Source organism: Silurus meridionalis, chromosome 13 (genome assembly GCF_014805685.1).
Source record: "Silurus meridionalis isolate SWU-2019-XX chromosome 13, ASM1480568v1, whole genome shotgun sequence".
NCBI lineage: Eukaryota > Metazoa > Chordata > Actinopteri > Siluriformes > Siluridae > Silurus > Silurus meridionalis.
The window spans coordinates 20,708,186-20,732,979 of NC_060896.1; the positions used below are offsets into that span (position 1 = coordinate 20,708,186).

Sequence of the window (24,794 nt, forward strand, 5' to 3'; positions counted from 1 at the left end):
TTTACGAAAGAGAATTGCAAGTGCAAAATGAATGGATTTGCACAGCGCTGCATGTGGTCTTACACACAAATGTAAAGTTAATCAGGGCCTATGGGTACTAGGGTTTGGACCCGACAGTGTAATAATGACACTAGACTTGAGTAGAATTCAAGGCTACCAATTATTCACTATATATTTATACTAATGCATTATAAAGTAGATTGCCTAGGTTGGTCACAGCACAGTGCCTCAGGTCACTGACTTATCCCATAACAGCCTCTGTAGAAAAAACTACGGAATTTTAGAAAATAAAACAATTTCTGTATTTTTACTAAATGGTTACATCAAGTTTTAGTGTTTGTCTAAAACTGGTTCTGTGTCAGTTTAATACAGTTTAATTTGATTAAAAGCAGGTATAGAAAGCAATAAGAAAGAAAACAGAATAGGGAACAATTTTATTGCAAAATAGCTATTGTTAAAGTGGTGTGATGAGCTCTGAGGTGGAGCTTCACTGCGCCCACACTAGGGAGTCCCTCCAAAATCTTTAAATGAATGTCTCCTCACAGAAATCTTTATTCTGTCCTTGTGGGAAGTCTATCATATAAATCTTTGACTAAGTTGTTACTACAGAAACAAAACACATATTTTTACTACTGTTGTTTATGTGGCTTTCCAAGAGTGCCTATGTTTCACCAAAATTTCTATACTTTGTCATTTTACTCGGTATACCACTCCGCTTGTCAAATCATTGATCAGCAAACATGGTAAAGGCAAATTGTTAGGAATACAACTTTGGCTTAAACCATGAAAACTAGTCAGTCGAATATAAACATTTTAAAAAGAATGAAATTTTATGAGAAGGTACCTTAAAAAGAAATGTTAAGACAGCTAGCAAATATGCTGTGATTATGGCTTCTAGAGGCCCTATTTCTGCTATTAAAGAAAAAAAAAAAAGGTAAGATTGCATTGGAAATGTAACTTTCTTTATATTAATGTCATGTTCACAGAAAGCAGGTTGCGTTTAAATGCAAAACCCAAGCGGCTGGCTGTTTAAGTTGTCTGAACTAAATATTTAAAGAAGTCTGCTGGAAATAAACAATGCATAACTTTCAACTAATCACAAGTCTGTGCTTTAATTAACACAGACAATTGTTTTAAGTTGCAAACATGACATACAGAAGGTTAAGACACAGATACCTGCATGACTGAATAAATAACTAACTGCAAGAACATTCTGTTTTGATGCACTAGATTGTTTTATTTATTTTAAATACAATTAGAATTTGTCATTCTATAAAGCTTGCATTCAAACAGCAAGCTAATAGTTACTCATATCAACTATGCAGAACCCAGGATTTAAAATAAGCTCAACTGCTGGAAAAGAGCCGAAACTTCCAGAGATTAATCAGTTCCTGAGCTCCTAAAAAAATTATTCTGTTGTATTTACACCTATAGTATTTTATAAAATACGCATATACATTCCTTTGATAAATAATAGTATATAAACAGCACTTGACCATGCGCTTCAAAGCTTTCCTCACTCATATTTGAGCATATTATTAAGCATCATATTCAGCACATTTCGATTTAACACTGCAGCTATGTTCCCAAGGATTTCTTATGTATCAAATCTATTTCACATATTTTTCATAACGAGTGAGACCGTGCTAAATTGGCAATTAATCACCCATTTGAACATGACCGCAATCTATCTGTTGCTCTAATTTCGCTGTAATGAGGTCGGTGCTCTCATTAGGGAGGAAAGAAAGGAAGAAAGGACAGAGGGAAATGGAAAGGAGAAATAAATCCCTTCTTGGTTTTTATTTTTTATTTTTTTGCAGCAAGTCTCAGTGGAGGTCACCATCACACACCCAGAAAGAGCAGACAGGAGCAAAATAACACAGGGATGCTTATAGGGGTAAGTATGACAGAGAGACAGAGATCTCTGAATTTGTGGAGGTGTGTATAAAATGAAAGATTAGAAGTGAAAACATAATAGTTCAAGTAAATACATATATCTCTGTGTACTTTTGAGTGTATATAAACTGTATGTCTTACAGCATTTAGTACTGGTGTGATAAGCAAATGTGCTCCCCATAGGAACTGAAGATCCACTGTCCATGTTGCAGGGTCTGAGTAGAATCTGAATAGAAATAAATTGTCGCACTTACAAACTTTTAGCTAAATCACCTGAACTACAGTTGCACTACAGAATAAACAGGTATTTTTTATTATTATTATTATTATTAATAGCTCTAATTGCAAATATACAAAAAAAAAGATATTTATATATAATAATACAATAATAATAATAATAATAAAAACAATAATATTATGTATATCTATTACAAGTGGCATAGAATCTTGATCCAAAGCTGTAAATAACAGCTTTGCACTGTATGCTTCTGTCTGCATGCTATAGTGCTATGTGTACCACAATGAACAAACTACTGGTGCTGTTTGATGGCATTAGCAAAATTGCTGATAATAGCACCATGAGTTTACCCTCCCTGAGTCCCTTCTGTTGTAGTTACCATGGCAACAAGCGTCATGTGTTTATTTTGTTTTTCACATCTCTTATTAATTTCAAGCTCTGCTCGTCTTGTCATTTGAAAAATATATTTTCCTCTTGTTATTCTTTATTATTATTATTATTATTATTATTATTATTATTATTATTATTGAATAGTCTAAATCAGGATAAAATAATATTATAATCATATTATACTTATTATTTTATTACTAATTATTAATTGTATTATAAATAAGAAGAACATTTTTTAATAATATTAATGATATAAATTGAGACTATGAACAACTAACATCTAAAAATAAAAGTAAAAACATATATTGGTGGTAAACTCACTCATGCATGACGGGTCTCACCACCGTGTCTCCATTGGCGAAAGATCTATAGAAGAGTGTGTAAAGGTACGGCAGGAGTGTATAGCGGATGTTCAGATAGTGTTTGGAACTTTTCACCAGCACTGACTCGGCACCAAATGCGGCAGGATCTTGAGGCTTAATAAACAAACAAACAAACAAACAGATAAACAAATGATTAAGATATTAGTTTACTTTTATATAAATCGTTAGTATTCATAATTACTTTTATTATTATTATCATCAGGTGCCATAGCTTAGAAAAAGGGGATTTTACAAATCACAAAAAAGACTAAGTGTACCCTGACCCCAGCCTGGGGGTGATATCTACAGGCAAGCTCAGGTGCTCAAGGGGGTAACACATCTTTCTAGTGCTTACTTGGGCACTTAAATGCACATTGGGATTGTTAAAAGGGCATGACTTGAAGTAATGATCTCCGGGATCAGGGCCAGAGTGGTGACAAGACTTCTATGTATGCTATGGATTGCCATTAAAAAAATAAAAATAAAAGTGTATTCATGTGTACTTGGTACCAGATTAGTTTGATTACTTGAGTCCATATATTCTGAACATTTGGGAAACAGGATAGATCTGCCAACTGATCACAACTCAGCATATATTGCACAGGGCACACATCATCTCTACCTGATAAATCTAAGAGGTTTTTCTAGGTTTTTTTAGGATTTGACAGTAACTTCAGTGAAAGATTTTTTATCTCTTACCTCTAAAATAATATTTTTCCTATGTGCTAAGGGAGCTCTTCAGTTTAAATAGACCACATACAATTTTTCAATAATCCAGTAAGGTCCAAAGTGTCTGGATGACTGTTTATGCATGTCATGGCAATACACTTAGTATTTGCTGGTGGAAGCTGTTAGATTAAAAGTGTATTGATGTTTGGTGCTCAACAGGGAAGAGTTACCAGTTACAATCTCTGATGAGCAAGTGTGTAAAGTGTTGGCCTCTACTCGGGATATTGTTGAGGACAAAAGTTGTAGCAGCAAGATTGATAGTGCAAAATGAAAACACTAGACATTCTCTCCATTTGAAAAACAGTGCCAGACATCTGCTGTTTTGGAGTTCATCAATGTGAATTCATAGCAGCGAAGCTGAAGTGGAGGATTGGATTCAGCAGGACATTTTGAAAGCATTGTACCAGGTTACTTTTGTGTGGTTAATATTGCTCTTTAGTGCTGCATGGAGGTCTAGGGCAAAGTCTGTAGATCAGCAAACTGGGATTGTGGTCCTACTTTTAAGGTTATGTTACTTGATAGTGAGTGTTGAATATCAAAAAGTTTGTCTTGTTCCCTCTCTACATGAGCTTTCGATAGACAAAATATTAAGGAGTCGAGTTTGTAGAGGTGTCTAACTGAACCACCTATTTTATTAAATTGTTATTAGTACCTACAAAATATCCTCAAATGTTTTACTGATAAAAGTGAAGAAATTGGATTTAGAATAAAGTTGGATTATGGCATACCATTCTGTATTGAAATCCAGAACATGGTAGAGTGAGAATATATTACACTTGCCTGGGGAAGAAATAGTACCTGTAGCTGACTTCCTTAATGTAAAAAAAAAAAAACACTAGGTAAAGCCCATACAAATAAATGAATGAATTAATGAATAAATAAATGGAAGGATGGACAGACTAAAAAAACCTCAGCAACAATAGTGTGCATTTAGACCAGCATTACACTCAACTACACTATATTTACATTTATGAGTGTGTATGACACACCACCCAAATAATATTGCATGAGGTCAGTGCTGTTACAGTTGTTGGTCAGAAATAACCAGGCTACCATCTGATAGATTCGGTCTTATTAAATGGACAATGATTGTTAGTAGGTTTAAACAAATAATGCTAGAATTGTTCTTTGTGTTAAGCTACTGGAATGTACTGCAGTTAAACACAAAAACAGAGATGATCTGTTATGAAAGCCAAGGGTGGAGGTTGAGAGAGGTTTTGGGTCTACGTGGATAAAAGCAGATCATGACAGAGGAGGACTTTGGAGGACTGATTACTCACTCACTGAAAGGTCAAGCCTTATTCATCTCATTTTGCCATGGAAATCATTTTCCATTCATCCTCATTTGGCCCCTTAAACACATAAGCTCATAACGTATTCTGTAATTGTCACTCTCTCTTTCTCTAATCTAACAATTATCATTGGGGAATAAATCATGGACAAAGAGTGCAAGAAGAAAGACACACTTCAGAGCCCCAAGTGTGATGTTAATGTGCAGTTAAAAATGTATGCATTTCTTTGTAGTATATATTGGTGTGGAATAACATCGGGCTGCACTGAATGAAACATGCTACACGGTATGCAGTGTAGTGTTTTACTGTTTATTTAGTGTTCATTTTTTTAAGCAATCATTGTGCAGCTATAGCAATTAATTGTTTGATTAACCACCACAGCTCCACCAGTATATACAATTTGTTGTATTAAGCTGTACAGTGAACACTGTGATATATGTTTTAAACTATTGATTTATTTATTTTTTGTTTGTTTGCTTGCTTGTTCATCTTTATATTTGTTGTTTATTATAATTTATTAAATGTCACTGTTACTGTAAGCTACATCTACTATTAAACTGTGCTAGAATCCACTGTCTCACACCTTAAAACAAACATAACTGCACAATTGCACTTAAAAAATAAAACCAATCACCTGAAATGTAGAAATGTCCACTCTGGGACATTGTGCACCAATCTTGCTGCTACACTTTCTTTCTATTTTATATATATATAATAATATATATATATATATATATATATATATATATATATATATATATATATATATATATATATATATATATATATATATATATATATATATATATATATAATCACATACAACATATCAAGTGATTGTATTTGTTCCTTCCATCCAGCATGCACACAATTGTAACTATTGCCATTAGACATTTTATATTTCTTGTATATCCTTTGTACATATTTCCTCTAATAAAAATAAAATAAACATTGCTCAGTTCATCTATTTCATGCTTTTTCTAACGTAAACCATTAAAATCCATTCCTTGAATCTAATAAATAATTAAACATACTACCTCTGGCTCTTTGAAAACACATTACCTAACACACTAATTTGCAACTACAGTGCAACAGCTAAAGGGATATTTCAACAAGTTTAGTGTTATATTGCAGCTGTAAACAATCTGTTATTGTTTAACTAAAACATGCACTTGTGAACTGTCGTAATGTTAAAAAGGTGCCCTTATGACTTTACTGTTTCATTAAATGTTACTTTAACACAACATGCAAAATATCCTTGGATCTACAGTTCAAATTACAATATATCTCTTAGTTTATCTTAATGTAAATGAAGACACACCACAGTAGTCATTTTAACAAACATCAACACAGATCTTGTGAGAGCAATCACTGCGTGTCATCTTAAAATTCAGTTATTTTTTATAAAAGCATACTATTAAGTAAATCCTATGCATCAATTAATCAGTATATACATCAAAGCTAACAAGAAAAAAAACTATATGGGATTTGGGCCTGTTGCTAGCTCCTGGAACGTTTTATGTGTACAATATGTATTAATCGAGAATTATAAAAGTTACATCAACAACAAAATTATTTAACACTGAAAATTCTGCTGCGCTTAATGTTCGTTCTAGCTGTGATATTTTATTTAATGCATATACTTACTTTGTAGTGCTGAGCATTGTGATTACGACTAAAAGGATAAAAAGCTCCAACTTGCATCCAGCGTGTGCACAGCTCCTCAGTTGTGTCATCAAAGAAGCCACAGATATCTGCACCGATCTGTATATAAAATATGAATATGTGCAAACATTTTTCCTTGTTAAAATCCAAAATAAATTTACTTTCATTAAACGTTTTTATTCAGAGAACGAAGGTAAACATTTCTCATACATTGCACTTAGTTAATTAGCACATTGCATTTTTGCCTAAATGGTTATGGTTATGGTTATGGTATAGTAAGTTTTAGTAACATTTATTAAGTCAGTTACTGATATAAAGGGAGGAGGTCTTGGGTGCAGTCAGGGTTTTATATGTATCCTAAAAGTGTTTAATAGGGATCTATAAGAGAACATTCAAGAGCTTTTACTCCAACCCATGTGAACCATATATTTATAGAGCATGCTTTGTGCAAAGGGCACTGTCAAGATAGAACAGGTTTGGGTCTCCTAGTTCAGGTGAAAGGAAAATATAATGCTACAGTACTGCATCCAAAGCCATCCTATACAATTCTGTATAACAAAAACTTTGTGGTAACAGTTTAGCAAAAACCCACACATGCAACTCCCTTAGTTTACATGCCAGTCCTGAATGGTGAGACATTGTACCAGAAGAAGCTTTAATTCCAGTTACTCCTCATCTAATATTTGCTGAGTAAGGACATCACAGATCATTCCAGTAATCTTTAACCGTACATGCCGTCGAGACAATTTTTAGTCTATCATCTCTGTTATAGGTTAAAGTACATGGTTAATCATTGGTAAAAAAAAAATAATTAAAAATCATTTAAGATCCTGTTTGTTTATGCCAGTCCTCTAGCCTTTTCCAAAGACTTGCATTTACAACATTTGGCAGCTTATCCAGTTTGACATACAGTGGTTTCCTGTAGCCTCATTCAGAGGAAAATATCCTCATGTTTGCACAAATATGCCAAGGCCAAAGAATACTATTAAGCTAAAAATGTTAGAGATAAGTGACAATATTGCCGCCAATACAGTGCATTTTTTATTTTTTTTTCTTAAGTGCTTAATCACAAATTCTTCAGTCTTTATTTGAAGACCATCCCTGACTCAGCTTTTTAGATAGCTAAAGCAGTACTTTTTACTTTCTTAGTGTCAGGACAGAGTCTCTATACTGTATATGTCTTCCTTTTATCTTGATGGATGCTGGGCTACTTCAAGCCTCATCAAGCCATCTTCCCTTCTTCTCACCCGCCCCTTCTTCTCTTCCTCTATCCTTTTCTACTCTTTGCACTTTTTCTCTATCAACTATTTTACTGCTCTTGTTCTTAATTACTCTGTGGAATTTGCTTTCCAGGCTTGTATTCTTTAAAGTTTTAGGATCCAGAGTTTCAGCTAGCTATAAAACATTCTGACAGGTCCTGCAGTGTGTGCTTTCCTAACCTGGCTGACCTTAACCTGAGGTAAATGTATATATTTGAAAGTAAGAAAAAAATATTCAATAAATGTGAACTTCAGGCAGTTTTGTTTAAAGCAGCAATCCAACCAAGCACAGACAGACAGGGTTTAAGGGCATATTCATATTGAAAAGTCAAGTACACATGCATGAGTCAAGAAAAGGTGTATATGAAGACACTTAGGAATGAACCATGAAACCAGAATGAACATTGACAAGATATATATATATATACTGTAAAGTTGTTTCAGTGTGAATTTTATTCCGATTCAAACAGTTTTAAACAGCAAATTTAGTAATAAAAGCATGTCTTCCAAGCGCCATGTATGTCTCCTTCTGGTAGTGATAAAAAATCGGAAGAGTAAAGCCAGCTTTTAGAGCAGAAAATAAAAATTATAAATCAGGCTGTCACTGTCACAGTCATAACACCATCTTCGATTTACGATATTTTTGACTTACATATCTCCATCATAAGAAGAAAAACTACCTGTGTGTATATATATATATATATATATATATATATATATATATATATATATATATATATATATATATATATATATATATATATATATATATATATATATACCCTTATTTTTATGCATGTCACTGTTCATCTTGACATGATTATATATATATATATATATATATATATATATATATATATATATATATATATATATATATATATATATATATATATATACATATATATATGGTATCATATATATCATAAATATATATTGATGTTTTCATTCCTATGTTTGCTCTAGCTCAATGCAACCCCATCTTCTTTGGCATAGAAGGTAAATTGTTTCACATTTTTGTTCCTAAACAAATATGGTTAAATATTAAGGTGAATGTACCCTTTTACATTTTTTCTTGGGCAAAAGTCCAAAAATTATAATTGCTTTTGAATGTATTTAAGTATCAAAACCAAAATTGCTGATCTATGAGAAATATATTTCAATAACATACATAACAATGCAATGTAATGTTTTACTTTCCGGTCCATTATACGTTTTTAAGGACAGAGTTTTCTTTTGTTACAGTTACACAGTGAGAGTAATACTCAAATACACAAAGCACAGAACCGTGGGGGTACGGTCGTTGTAATTTAAATTTTATTTATATATTCACTTCAGAGTGCAGGTAAGGACATATATTGTGAAAATAAAATGTAAAAAAGTAAATAAACTAAACTTGAAAATATTACAGAAAATATATTGTTGATTGTAGTAAAATATTCAGACTAGTTGTGATATAATGAAATGCTCATTGTTTTGTTTTTATTAAGGGGGCTTAAAACCACAGTATAGTGGTTCTAAGTGCATTTTTTTTTTTTTTTACATTTTTAATTTAATATTTATCAAATTACAATTCTATTTTAAAATTGTTATTCAATCAACTTGTAATTGTATCTGACATTAAAATTACGATTATTGTGAAATCCTTAGCTTGTTCATTTGTTTAATTTTCCTATAAATATTGGGAATCGACTTCACCTGGTGCATTATGGGAATGTTACACCTTACATTGCCTTCCATAGTGTTACGCTCTATATCTAGCTCCTCTTACATTTCCTGATATATATATATATATATATATATATATATATATATATATATATATATATATATATATATATATATATATATATATACATACATACTGTGACTTCAGTGCCTAATCTTTGAAGCATTGTGCTCTAGCAGTCACAGTGCACTGTATAGTTTTTATCCATATATAGGCCTTTGAAATACTGAGGCAGATGGCAATATAGCAGTGAATATCTTGGGTAGTAAATAGTAAATACTTGGGTTGTGTTCTAAACTGCATATTCATAGTTTGTCAGTATACCACCGTTGCATTACAATTGAGGAAAAGACCTTAATGGACATTATGCACTTTCAGATGCTGTTGGAAATTTTTTCAGAATGTGTATCAACTTGATGTGGGGTTGAGAACGGGTTCAGCACAACCTTATATCCTTATCCTCTATCCTCAGAATTGTGGTAGCATTTCTACTATAACTGATAAACCAGATCATTGCAGACAACACTGATTGCAACAGGTTTGTACTTACATAAGGCACACCGAATAGGTTAAACTCCAGCATTCCGGGTATTGCCCATTTAATATCATTCCAGTTGGCAGCGTTATCACCCAGCCAGTGGCCTGAATACTTTCCAACTCCAGGGAAAGAGGAGCGAGTGAGAATGAATGAGCGATTGCTGCCAAAGACTTGCCTCACGGCCCTAGAGAATGAGAGGAACAGAAAAAAAACATAAGCGTTGGAATAACTTGAGTGTGGGAAAGCAAGCAGGCAAGGTATTGAGCAGTTGAAACTTTACTCCTGAGTTGTTCTCATTATAATACCTATATATCTTTTTTTTTTCTCTATTACTTCATCCCACTTATCATAATAAACAATTGTAAGCCACTAGAGTCATTAGTATGGTCTGAAATTCTCCTAAGTGGAAAAAGGGTTTGAATATATTACATTTTTCATCAATCCTTTTATTTTATAATTTGATCTCATTAATCTCTAAACAACTCTATTTAAATACGGTTTTAAAATTATTTTCAAATGTTTCCAGTGTAAAAAAAAATAAAAACATTTAAACTGAAGCAATCAAAAATATTAAATGTTCTAAAGGTTTTTGGTAGACTTGAGTCCTTGTGTAACTAGCATTCAGAATATTTGCCATACTCCTTTTTTTATATTATTAACAATATATTTCAAATGTCATATTTTCCAATCAACAAAGTAAAGGTGAATTTTAAACCTATTCAAAAAGGTTTTAAATCTATAGACGGATTTCTCTACTAAAATATATACGTTTTTGGCTTTGGCCTTTGCGCCCAAATATACAGCACGATAAAGTACTTACTTTTCTGTCGCCAGCACCATGGAATATCCATAAAGACTGTGAACATCATAATGATTCCCCCAGGCCAGCTTTGCATCCATACACAAAGTCTTACTGTACATCAAATTATCAAGGATGTCTATAGAGAGATAAAGAGAGAGATTATTTGATAATTAATTACAGAGTATACAATTTTCATATTCTAGCAGGTTTGTCCTTGTGGTTACTGGATCTTACGTTTAGGCATAGCATTAATTAGGTGCATTTATAATAATGTTAATGGAAGGTACATTAAATCAGATAATAAGACAAGCCCATGTTGTGTGTGTGCAAGCACAAGTTTGTAAACAGGATATGCGTACATATTTGAGTTTTATATGAGAATTTCCTCAAACAGTTTATGAGATGTACAGTGTAGCCTTCAGAAAGATGTTAAGTAGGTCGGAAAGAGGGAGAGAGAGAGCGAGAGCAAGAGAGAGAGAGAGTGGGGGAGAACTGGACTATAAAATGGCAAGTGCGTGCCATCCAATTGACATGTAGCTTGTCCGAGCATATCACCTAGAATTAATAATTCATGAGTATACAGAAAGGTACCGGGCGGTGTTTGTCCCTGCTCAACCCAATTAAACAAAATTCAAACATATATTTATTATACAGTATATCTATACATATGTTAGTCCAATTCAAAATTGTGCAGTTAAATAGTTAATAAATTAATTAAACTTGAACACATAGACACCATTTTCTCATCAAGTCTCAAATAGAATTAAACATTAACCAATTCGGCAGTCTGACTTCATTCTATGCATTCAATTGCATTTTTCCATCACTAATATATATATATATATATATATATATATATATATATGTACAGTGGAACCCGGTTATGTTGATGTCCTAGGGGGTCGCCAAAAAGCATTGAGATAACCGATGATCGAGATAAGCGAAAATCAAAATGGCGGCAATATATTAACGTGCTTGAAATTTCTTTATGTACATGATGTGCGTTAATAAATGAGAATGTGCATGCACGTGTTTTTGAAGGTTTTTTTTACACAACAGCGTTGCCGCGATTTGTTTGATGAAGGCATGCTATAAAAATACATACAGTACATGTTTATCTGTCAGGAATCCACCTGCCACGCCCCCTTCGGCCCCCTTCAGCGTGTCAGGTGCTTTCTCGGCCGCTTTCTCTGAAGCTCCCGGCTTCAATCGCGCACATATGGTGCTCGTTTATCATCACCAGCTCCTATTTAAACTTCCACACTCTCACTGTCCGTTATTGTTGGTATATGTTGGTTCACGGCGGTCGTTGTTATCGCTCATGTGTATCCCGGTACGTGCCTTCCCACCGGCCCTCTCTCAGCCGCTGCTCTTTTCTTCCCAAAGCGCACCGCGGATTCCCCCCGATCCTGCCGGTGTTCATTCTATGCTTTTGCTGCTCATCCCACGTTCCGCGCCGCCAAGCACGGCTTTCGCCTCCCGTTCATCGCATAACATTTAACAACAAAAGGCATACGTGCACTTACTAACAGCAGAGCTTCACCAGTATACAATACAACAACTGTAGCAGCTGTAAGCCTTGATTTTTCCGCCACTTCCGCGAGTTCTTCTGCGGCTGCACCGAGATAACCGACGTTAAATGGCAAATTTTTCCCCCCTTGTGCTCGAGATATCAGGGTTCGGCGACATAAAAGAATCAGCATAACCAATAAAAAAACGAGGTCGAGATAAGCGGGTTCCACTGTATATATATATATATATATATATATATATATATATATATATATATATATATATATATATATATATATTTTTTTTTTTTTTTTTTATTCATATAACTTCTTAGAAAGTTGTGAAAATATCCTTACGCCTAGGTTTAATGACAGGTTTTTTAGATCCATGGTATAAATGTTTTGGAAAATTCCTCGGTTGTTTGTCAGGGTTTGGGACTTCTTGACAATAATCAGAATGAATGCTATTACTGCAGGATTGTGGCTTGAACATGGGTGCTATGGAATGAGTGCCTTGTGACTTTTGATTGTAACTGGGGTGGGAGTGGGGGTTTTAATGACTTAATGCCCCTCTATAGATGGAGCATATCCAAGTACCCTAGAATTACTTATTGGTAATTAGCTGAGGAGTTCAATACAATGGATTAAATCAAGGGGAAAAAAAGCTTACAGGATTGAGCCTAAAACTTTTAATTGAACATCAAGAGCTGTATGTGACTTACTTGGAGTGAATGGTGGATAATTCAGCGTATTATCAGCACATCCTTTACTGGAGCCTTGCACAAAGCTGGACACCTCGTTCATGTCCTTACAAATGAACAACAATTAGTTCAGCTCCGTTATCTCTGCTCTGCTAATTGTTAGCGCATTAAAACTGAGAATTATATGGAGGCATTCAAAATGCTATTGATTTTGGCATACATAATCAGCTAAGAGCACACACTCACGCACATTATACTGTTAACAGATCACATTATAAGCGGCTGCTAATTCCTGTGTAGTTACGCACACACATAAACTAGACATGTAGCCATAAATTGTGTCTGTGATAACCTTTATTTTTAAGTAATTTTACCTAAGGTGAAAGACTGACAGATACCGATGATTGGATGATTCCGATAATGGAAATGATGACACAATTCACACATTTCCCATTTTACACTTAATTATTGTTTGATAGCATGTCACCAATGTGTAGATGTGTAGGATACAAATGTAGAGGTGGACAGAGGTGCAGAATAATATTTAAATAAATTTCAAACAAAAAATATATATATATTAAAGACATCAGTTATTTCATGTTTCTAATAATATATATATTTTTTTTACCTCTTAGCCTTCAGCACCACACCCACGCGCCCGATATCCTATACTACATTTTAAACAAATATTTTTTATTATTGATCCTAGAAAAAAGGCTGCTGCAAAGACACAACTCAGTATAACATTTTTGTGTGTCTTATAGATAAATATTAAATTAAACACAAATTTATCATTTGCTTTGAGCCATGTGTGTTAGCATCTTTCATTTGAGTAATAGTAGAACGCCTATATAGTCTAAACCTGTCATCTGGAATGCGCCAAACACTTTGTTCTGGGAGTTCTCCAAATATAAAATTTAGGTCTTTACATTTAGTTGAGACCCCTGCATGAGATACACAAGAGCTGCATTACATTAAAACTGCCAAGACAACCTTCTGAATTTACACAAACATAAACTGACACTAATACACATACTGTATCTATTTTTATAAGATGTACTACTGCTTTCGATTTGTAACCCCTCAGAAGCTACACTGTAGTTGCCTCATATACAGTATTATAACATACTGCTGTCTATACTTCTAAATTAGAAGAGACAGAATATGAAAGAAAAAAAACTGCTCTTGTCATGAGTTTTTTTAGATGGGGTTACTTACAATCCAGATTGCATCATGATTCACTTGCTTATGGAAGCGCTCGATTTCATCCACCCACCAATTGATGCAGGATTGCTTGGTGTAATCTGGAAACACGGTATCTCCAGGCCAAACCTGCATAGAATACAAACCATACCATATATAACTTGGAAATCTTAAAAAAACTTTAGAACTCTTCAACAAAAAGTTTGATGTAAAAAGCATCACAAAGTGAAAATAGGTTACACTCTTTAACGTACCACGCCACTAGCACCAAGTTGTGACTGTATAGTAACTATGGTTGGGCTGTATGGTGTTAAAAACAATAAGATAAAATTGATAAAAACATTGAGAGACTATTACATTTGACTGCTATCTAGTGAATTTATTGAGTATCTTGTAAAAGGCTGTTTTAGATGTAAATTATTAAAATGTGTTAGATAAATAGTTTGTGTCTGGAAAAAAAAAAAAAAAAAAAAGCCTTTTTTTCCCCTCAGAGTAATAAAACTTTGTTTTGGCTTCTCCCATTAGGGGTCGCCACAGCGGACCATCCGCATGTTTGATTTGGCAGATTTTTTTACGCTGGATGCCCTTCCTAAAGCAACCCTCCCCATTTATCCAGGCTTGGGACCGGCCTTAAGGCTTGTGCAACCCTAATGGCTGGGGTTGGTTCCCTGACCAGGGATCGAACCTGGGCCACAGCGGTAAAAGCGCCGCATCCTAACCACTAGACCACCAGGGGACCTTTCCCCTCAGAGTAATAATACCTCAAAATAAACACAATAATACCTAATGTATGAACTAGCTCTGATAGCTAGTGCAAAGCTTGTCTTCTTACTTTTTTCTTTATGAACTTGAAAAAAAAAAAGTATTTTATGCCCTTGAACTTTTTCAATAAATATATACATTTGTTTGTTACACTACAGTAATTGTGTTGTACATTTAAATAAAATAATAAATAAATAAATAAATAAATAAATAAATAAATAAATAAATAAATAAATAAATAAAAGTCACAAATTTAAAAATAAGTAAATATTTTATAAAAAAAAAAACTAAAACACAAACTCACTAAACACAATCCATTGTTGATCTTATAAATATAAAAATTTAAATGTATTTTTTTTGTTACAAATGTTTATGGTGTAAATGTAATTTTATTTTAATGAATAAAGCTAAGATAATATTACATTTCGCTTCATGAGCACTCCTACTTATCATCTCCAATCATTATTTCAATGAACTTCCTTCATGATGCTTTTAGTTAATGTGTGAAGATCACACTTTGTCCATACAGAGATTGATATAAATCCATACACAAGCACATAGTAAATGTGATTCTATCAAGATAAGAGCTAAATGGCCATCTACGGTATGTCCTTATCTTGTACCACACTCACACTTCATTTTATGTCCCTTTCCCTTGGTTCATTATCTAATCGCTTTGACATATTTATTAACTGATTAATGACACCAGCAGGCTGAGATGTCTAATGAACATCCAATTCATTATTTAGTATATATCAGAGCTATAATTGAACTTCTTGGGCTATCATGACCAGCTATACAGGCAAGTCTTCAGAACTTTTGTAGATGAGAAACAGTTGGGTGTAAGTTTAATAAAATGTTATGGAAAAATAAAAATAGAAATCTGCCCAAAATTCACAGCACTGTTTTGAAAGCACTGTCAAACCTGTTTTGTACACCTTAGTCAATCATTGTTTGTTTATGGGTCTATAACTGGCATTTTACACACAAAAATTATAGATTTATTTTCTAATATAAAAATAAAAACAGAAATGCATTTCTGTGTTTGTCTAAAACACTATCAGAAGCACTGACCTTCATTTACAACCTAAATTCTAATATTTGTTCCATAAAATTTTATTACTTTATTTCCAACAGTCTATTCTTTACAGTTTGTAGTGTTTCTCTTGGCTGCACTGCTTCCAGTACGTGTATGTGGATGTTCGATTTTTTGTCCAATCAGATTTCAGCCTCTATGCACTGCAATGTCAATCTAATCTTCCCAGGGCCTGCAAAGTCTGTCCTGCTGGCCTATTTATTTTATTTGAGAATATTACCAACGGGCACATCTTTCTTTGAATTGCTGCTATTGCTCTCTTGCACAACATTTTGTTTCCATTTTTGTTACTTACAATGTTCACGTTACTCTTTTACACACACCGCAGTGTGCAATAAACAACAGGTTTACTGGCGGTGCTATTTTGTGTTTTGTGACCCTGAAAAGGGCCTGTGTTTGGGTTTGGAAATGGGTTTTAACTATTTCCTTGTTTTTATGTTTAAATTATTTAATGACTTATTAAGTGAACTGCTACATCTGTTAATATCTATGTGTTGATGTTCATAGTAACTTTGCAAAAGTGATCTTTATGAGAATAAATGTAAAACAAAACATAGACAATGTGGAAATAAAGGAAACACAAAACATACCTTAGTACAGTAATAAAAATATATCTTCCTTGTTACTATAAAATATAATTAGGCATGAAGTTTAAGTAGGTCTTGGATTGATGGGCAGAACAGGGGAGAACAGATGTTATCTGATGTTCCCACGGTTTGCAATTTTTAAGGTACATATTTTCATTTTTATAACCACTGTTATTTACCTCTCCCTGTAGTGGAGTCTTTCCATCTGACTCAGTGACCCATGCCTCAGCTTTTGTTCCTCTGTCATATGATTCGTATGATCCGTTGATTGTCTTGTTTATAGATATGGCGGGATCCTTTAAAAATAAAAAATAAAAAGGCACATTTTTAGGCTTGATTATGATGATTGCTGGTCATTTATCATACCAGCACAGGTGTTGAGGCACAGGTGGGAAAAGGCAGCACATTTCTGCAGCAAATTTCTTCTTTACAAACAGAAGTAAAAGCTAATTGACCAAATAAAATGGCAGTGAAAAAAAAAAGATGACTCACCAATATAAGAATATATTTTTGCCCTTCTGCATGCATGTAGTCAGCAAACTGCGGCAGGTCTTTAAACTTCACCAGGTCGTATGTGAAGTCCTTTTTGTTCTCCATGTAGTCTATATCTGTGTACTGCACATCCTGGAACAGGTGATGCGGGAGAATAAATGAGTGTATTTGTCCTTATTATCTCCTTCTTTCATTTTCTGCCAACTCCTTCAATTCACCTGGGAGAGTCTCAGGTTTTCATCGTTCTTGCCTGAGAGACGACAGGTCTAAAAAAATATTTTCTAATGGATTATTATTCTGTGATTTTCATATGTAAATGCAAAAGTCTTTTAAAATTCATTCTTCATACTACCTTACTTGAGTCTGGAAAATCTTTCTATTTTAATTAAGTTTACCCCAGAACTTGTTTCTGTATTGGCTAAACCGGTATGCCTTATCCCTTATCCTTTGGCTTTAAGGGTTGTGCATAGCTAGTATTTTGCAGTTTCATTGTTATCTTTTTTTTTTTTATTAAATTATGTTTTATAAAAAGGACATGCCTGAAACCCCAGTGTTGCATTTCTGATGTCTCAGGCTTGCAAACATTTAAAATTTCCACAATTTCTGCACTCATTTTTTGTCAACTATAATTTTTCGTATCATTAGTAAGTATTAGCTGCTGTACCAGGACTAAGCAAGACTAATTAATTTGTCATGTTCATAAGCAATTGCAGGATTCAAAGCGTCTCTAATTCACATTATTATGGACAAGACCCCTAGACTGCAATTCAGGAGCTTCCAAGCTTGTTAAGTATTCTTTCATAGTCATTATTGTTTGCTAGTAGCTGTGGGCCTCAGCTATAATGTATATTTTATTATTTTGAGAGTTTCATGCATAAATGGAAGATTTTATAACTGTTCAGGGAAGGACCCATAGACCTCTTTCTAATTTCTAAAATCTCAGACGTGACAGTTATGTTTTCCTTGCTATTAACATTCAGTTGCTGCCACAGGCTTTGGCTCTGATGTATACATCATTAATATTTGATATTTATATATTAATGCTGGAATCAAATTATTTCCCAAAGATTTTGTTTGATGTTTGTATCGTCAGGTTTTTGCCACCATATATGGCAAATTATCTTTCAATATATACTGTATACTGTATGTATTTATGATGCTTCAATCAGAATAAACTATGAAGGTTTTATTAATGTCAGTTTTGTTGATATATATTTTTTTTACTCTACTGGCAGATAGTTTAGTTTATTTTAAGTTTGAAGCTGTAGAAAGAAGCAAAATCTTCAATTCTTCCCTATATGCAAATTTAGATTTAATTAAATCCATTGACGGACTGTCAGAGCCAGCAAAGCATTGTCTGCTTAACTAAATGCCATTAAAATCACTGACTTATGTATTATTTTTTTTTCCATGAATATGTATTAAATTATTAGCTTGCGCTGCTTCCTGGATTTTCTGTTTACATTGGAGTTTCTTTCCAATCAGATTATAGCCATTACATCAGATGTCAAAATCAACAGATCTTAAAGTACATGTTGCTTGAGGGCTGTTGGTTTAACCATTTAGATTTTAAGCTTGGAATTATGTCTTCCAGTGCATGTTTGTGTGGTGCTTTTATATCTAAACGTAAGAATGAAAAACAAGGAGTTCCCCAGAACCCTTACTATCCACAACATCAAAGTTATAAGATGTGTGTATTTTTAATTTAAAAAATGGTTATTATTATTATTTATTTTTTTTCCCCCCAGCATTAGCATCTGTTAGAAACTGCTGTCTCTTAGCTCCAATGTATTGCTCATTATTTTGGGCTTTTTCTTAAATAAATTTTAGCACCAAAGTTACAGAGACTCAAATTATTGACCTTCACACATCTTCTAAAGCTTTAAACTTGGCAAAGATGTGTTCCCCATCATTAGCATCCACTAACTAATGAATGGCGCGGTCAAAGCCTGTTGCTCATGCTAGTGTGTTAGTTGTCCCATTGCCTACTGCTTTTCATTACATTGGCATATTCAGTCTTCCATAAAGCCTCAGCAGATGGTGAGCTCTTCGTGCCAGGTCTTTGCAAATGCTAATCATATGGAGACATATTAGGCTGCTGTACTAATTCTCCCTTTGCCATTATGCCAAAACATTGTCCTTCAGTGTATCTTACAGCAATTACAGGTGAATCTTTAAGTACTGCAAAACATAGTATGTGTTCACTTATACATTTGATTATATAAATATGATTCATGGTAAGTAATAAATCAGACATTATTTAAAAAAATCATAATAATTTTGTTATGTGCTTGTTTGGGTTTGTGGAGAATTTGGTAGATGTGGTTTTCAGTAAAAACAGAAGGAGAGTTAGTTATGTGTTCTCTTACATAAGGAAGGCCAATTGCTCGATTTCTATCCACTGTTTTCTTGAGCTCTTCCAGGCTGCCATAGTCCCAGCGAGAGAGTTGGAAACCAAAAGCCCAATATGGAGGAATAGTTGGCCTGCCAACCAGCTAGAGAAAATAAAAAACACAAACAACATGGTATACATAATTATTCGCCATTGTTAGGTCTATTAAAAGTCCTATACTCAATGAAATCATGGTAATATCTGCATATTTAAAATACATGCAAATATGTGCACTTTTGCTGTTAATGTTTCTTACAAAATGTAAAAAATTTCATTTTACTTTATAAATGTCTGAATTGGTGCCAATATTTAAAAGTTTCACATATTTTTCTTTTTTTTATGCACAGATATTTTAAAGAAAACCCACACCCACTGCGGAGACAGTCTTTCAATGCTCCACAATCCACAGGCCTGAAAACAAAACAACTTCAGTCTATCTCCCTCGACACAACCTCTCTCTTCACCACACTCATTAATCAATACAGCTCTTGGGTTTGTGCTAATCCTGCCTGTCCTGTGTCTATGTTTTGCCTGCTGCTGCAAGTCACTACACCACAATCTTTTTTTTTTTTCCTCCTCTTTTTAACCTCACTATAGATCAATTGATCAAATAAAAAGTCCAATTTCCTTTAAAGCCGATTTGTCGTTACGTTGTATATTTAATTTAACATGTAATTTGATGAATGAACGTGGAATAATTATTCAGTATTTATTTACTCAGCATAGTTACATGGATGGTTATTGATGGGTTTCAATAACATTGATTTGAGTCAATTTTCTATCTCTTTAGCTCTCTCTCTCTTTTAGTTCAGTACTCTATTTATTATTCAAAATGTATAGTAATTGTATTATTATGCTTAAACAGGACATTTCATTTGTGAAATATGATACAGGCTGTAATCATATTTAAAATATTGCTGTGTACTGTTTATATGAAAACTTAAATAATTGGATTGCTAAATTGAGATTGAATTATTTGTGTGCATGTGCTTGTTGTGATACAAATAATTTCGCTAATTAAATATAAGGACACTTAATCTCAATTACACTCAATTACACTAAATAAGAATTTTGGACCTTATTCATAAAATCTTTTCATAAAGTTGTGTAAATATATGCATAAAAGAACCAAAGGACTTTTTAAACGTTTTCATGTTCCTGACACAGCACATTTGCATTTAGTGACGCCCATAAAACACCATAAATTGGCACAGACAGGTGGGAGCATTGAATAAACAAAAGCTGAACGGCAGAAGTGGAACTTATTTTGATGCAGGAACTCAAGCTGCGTCAACAATGCTTTTGGAACAGTTCCTGTGTCCACGCTCTGAATTACATGTGTAATCTGTCTAACAGAAAGGTGCGACTTCACCGGCGAGGTGACCGCCTTAACCGGCACAGAACGGAGCTGTGAAGAAAGTTGGAGCAGCAGTTTGTCTGCTACGGCCCTATAAAAAGGGACACCCTGCGAACAAGCAGACCCTCAGCAAAGTGGATTGTGGATTCTATCTCAACCTCTTATGAGTCCTCTGGTCTTCCCGCACCTTTCTGGGTTAGATATCACTGCACTCGGGGTGTGGCAGACTCTAAAGTCCGGTACTCTGGAGCATCTCTCCAAAACATTTGCAACGCTGCAGGCTGGTCCACACCGATGACCTTTAACAGGTATTACAGCCTTGACCTTAGTGGCACTCCTGGCTCTTGATCTTTTGACCTAGCTGTGCCTGTCCACACTAGGCAGAGACTGTTCCCTGAGAGAACCCTGGTTCCCTGAGAGAACGAGACGCTGGGTCTCCAGGTCCACTGCCTCCATCCTTGCAACGCTTCCTTTCATTGAAGCTAGCGCTGGCCCCACAGCATGTGCTTTTTATAGCGTCCTGGTCGTGAAGTCACCCTGCCTGTGACATCGCACCTTTCCGTTGGAGAGATTACACACGTGATTCAGAGCATGGACACATGGAAGCGTTCCCAAAGCTTTGAAGATGCAGTGTCTCATTCCGCCAGTGAATTATTTTTTACTCTAAAAAAGCTATTCAAAGACTTAATAGCTAATAGCTAAAATAGCTAATAGCTAATATATATATATATATATATATATATATATATATATATATATATATATATATATATATATATATATATATATATATATATTTTATTTTATTTTATTTTTTTTTTTTTTACATGAGAGTTGTGTTAGATCAAGATAGAATAAGTTACCCAGCAAGGTTCTTGCCCATTTCAGCTGTAGACCCCAGAAGGGAAATTGATTAAATTAAATATTTCTGATTGATCAGCACTATTCCATCACTAGCATTGAATCTGACCTGTGTGAACTCCTGTACAATAGCCTCTGGTGTGTCTCCGAGGAAGATATAAAAGTCCAGAACTCCTCCGATCGTTCTATAGGTCACAGCAGGTGCTGGCTGAAGAGTCACGTCTATAAACACATGCCAAAACATGAAATCGATCAGTTCATCTTTCCAAAGCATCAAAACAATACCCCACCGTTTTCACATACACTTTAACACACACATGCCGAGAGGGACATTGTGTTATTCGCCATGTGAAAGATAACAACACAGAAAAATGCATCCACTCTTGAGTGTCCTATCTTGTTTGTTACAGGAAATGAGAGATCTGCTGAAGCATCATGTTTTTAACAGCTCGGTCTTCATAAGTTGATTAGAAATTAATTTTCCACCTTCACTTTACAATTCGGTTTACTTGGAATTAGCCCAGAATAAACACACACACACACACACACACACACACACACACACACACACACACACATTTTTTATTTTTATTTTTTAAATCTGTGCAATTAGATTTTAAATATTTACGACGTGTTTAGTTCGTACAACAATACAGGGCAAATGTGGAATGAGGCCCATACATATTTGAACACTGACAAAGTTATTTTTTATTTTAGCTGCCTACCATAGTATATACAGTTAAAATGAAATAACGTATTGTCCAGTTACATATTATTCATCTAATTATTATTTTTTTTTGTATTGGGTGTTCTTATCTTTTGTTTGTCAGGGACTGGGAAGTGGATGCAAGTGCAAGCCTTTATAAAAAAAAAAACAATGCACATAAAATGGGAAAAAAGAAGAAAAACGATGCAGTACAATACAGTAATATATATATATATATATATATATATATATATATATATATATATATATATATATATATATATATATATATATATATATATATATATATATAAAATACCTGCTAGTGCTAGGGTTAATGTGTAATATAATTCTGGCAACCATTTTGTGGTTAAAAAAATAAATAAATAAAATAAAAAAGCATCAAAAGGAGGGTCAAAGGGATGTCATCACCAAAAAAAAAAAAAAAGCCACCAGTGGTGTTAAAAAGTAGTCACACCCATCAAAGACTATCTAAAACATTACTTGTGGCCCAACCAACTGGTAACAAACTAAACTCTTAAAAAATAAAGACAATAAAAATTAGCTCAGGGATGGCCAAATAGAAACAATCTGTGGTAGATGACAGAAGTTTACTTTCCCTGCTGAAGGAACAAATTTTTGAAAACAGTTGGCCAGAACCAGAAAACCAGTTAGAAATTGTCAACAATCAAGACAAGACTTCACCAGAGTAGATACAGCCAGTATACCACATGACGTAAACCACTGGTAAGACTTAAACACAGGAAAACCATATCAAGCTCATCCTGGAACAACATAATATGGACAGATGCGACAACCATCAACTTGGCAGTGCATCACCATGGAAGAAGCCCAGCATCTGGTGATGTCTATGTTTTTAAGACTTCAGACAGCCAATGACTGCAAAAAGATTTGCAACCAAGCAACTGAATGCAGCTTACATTCTTGTTAATTGCATTTGGACCAAACAAGCAATTTTCTAACACTGATTTTAATGCAAGTACTTTTCAATTTAAATTTAAATCTATTATTTAAACTCATATGTAAATTCCACTTCAATAATTGGTCAGTGTCTAAAATCAGATTGTTTTTTTTTTTTATTTTTTACCTGGAAATTTGTATAACAAATAATAAAATAAATAACAGTAAACTATTGCATCAAAATGCACTTCTGTTTCCTCTACTCTCAAGAAGTGCAGCCATTTTGCAAAATACATTTTCATAGCCAAATAAGCAATATGTTTATTTTACATATATTATTTATATTTATTTTTCATTTGCTATGATAAACTGACCAATAATTAACCAATATTTAACTTATCAAATGACAACAGTTCCTGGGAGTACATTGGCACCACTGGTCTACAATGGGTGTCCTGTCTATTAGTCAGTAGATCAAAATACTTATAAACATGTCATTCGGAAAATGTTCTAGGCTTTTAAACTGATTATAGTGCAGTGCATTGCTGGGACTTGGTTACCCATTGCATTGCTGTTCATTAGGAAAACACCGAAGGATTTGCCACTTTCATCCTCCAGACACATGAAGAAGGGGTAGTGACCATACAGGTTGTGAGTACCCTTAGAATAAAACAGAAAAATTTAGTTGTTTAAAATGGAAAATAAATAAATAAATAAATAAATAAATAAATAAATAAATAAATAAATAAACATTTGCACAATATTCCATTTTCTAAAACTGCAGTCTATAGCTAGGAATCTTTGCCATTTTATGTTTGAATTTGCAAATCTGATGTTAGTAACATGTTTTGTAGATTTATTTTGACTAATTAAAATCAATATATGAATTTGGAGTGGTTCCAAATAGTAGACTTTGGATTTTAGGCCCTTACTCTGAGCAAAGAGTTGACTTACACCATTGGGAAAAGCATCTCTTGTAAATATAGGCCACGTCTTCCATTCAATATCATGGCGATATGTCTTGTGAACGTGCTCGCCGAGTCCATAGATATTATTTGAAGAGAGTTTGGCAGAGAGTTGCAGGTACTGGTCAGCAAAAACCAGTGGTCCAATACTGGTATCAAAGCTAAGAAAGAGAGAGATAAAAAACAGAAAGTATTTTTTTTTAAGCAAATTCTTCTGTGTAGAAACAAACAACTGGTTTTGCCCTCTGCTAGCTTTACTCATTTCTTCATTAATTTAATAGTCACTTTTTTCCATTTTTTACCAAATAATGTTTTTTGTTTGTTTGTTTGTTTGTTTGCT

At 33.8% G+C, this 24,794-nt stretch overlaps 1 protein-coding gene and 1 non-coding gene across 2 annotated transcripts in view; both read right to left on the minus strand.

Moving 5' to 3' along the window:
* The window catches only part of si (sucrase-isomaltase (alpha-glucosidase)), a 77,379-nt gene that overhangs the window by 38,766 nt on the left and 13,819 nt on the right, over positions 1–24,794 (minus strand). Inside the window, exons 7-19 of the mRNA XM_046864475.1 lie at positions 24,444–24,615; positions 24,050–24,149; positions 21,972–22,084; positions 19,622–19,747; positions 17,253–17,384; positions 16,940–17,056; positions 14,331–14,444; positions 13,134–13,218; positions 10,919–11,036; positions 10,111–10,282; positions 6,555–6,671; positions 2,846–3,000; positions 2,038–2,122 (exon numbers count right to left, since the gene is read on the minus strand). Of these exons, the coding sequence (XP_046720431.1) occupies positions 2,038–2,122; positions 2,846–3,000; positions 6,555–6,671; positions 10,111–10,282; positions 10,919–11,036; positions 13,134–13,218; positions 14,331–14,444; positions 16,940–17,056; positions 17,253–17,384; positions 19,622–19,747; positions 21,972–22,084; positions 24,050–24,149; positions 24,444–24,615 (1,606 nt within the window). The remainder of the gene's footprint in view (positions 1–2,037; positions 2,123–2,845; positions 3,001–6,554; positions 6,672–10,110; positions 10,283–10,918; positions 11,037–13,133; positions 13,219–14,330; positions 14,445–16,939; positions 17,057–17,252; positions 17,385–19,621; positions 19,748–21,971; positions 22,085–24,049; positions 24,150–24,443; positions 24,616–24,794) is intronic.
* On the minus strand, positions 14,980–15,052 carry trnak-uuu. Its single transcript has one exon. It is a non-coding gene; the product is annotated as a tRNA-Lys (tRNA).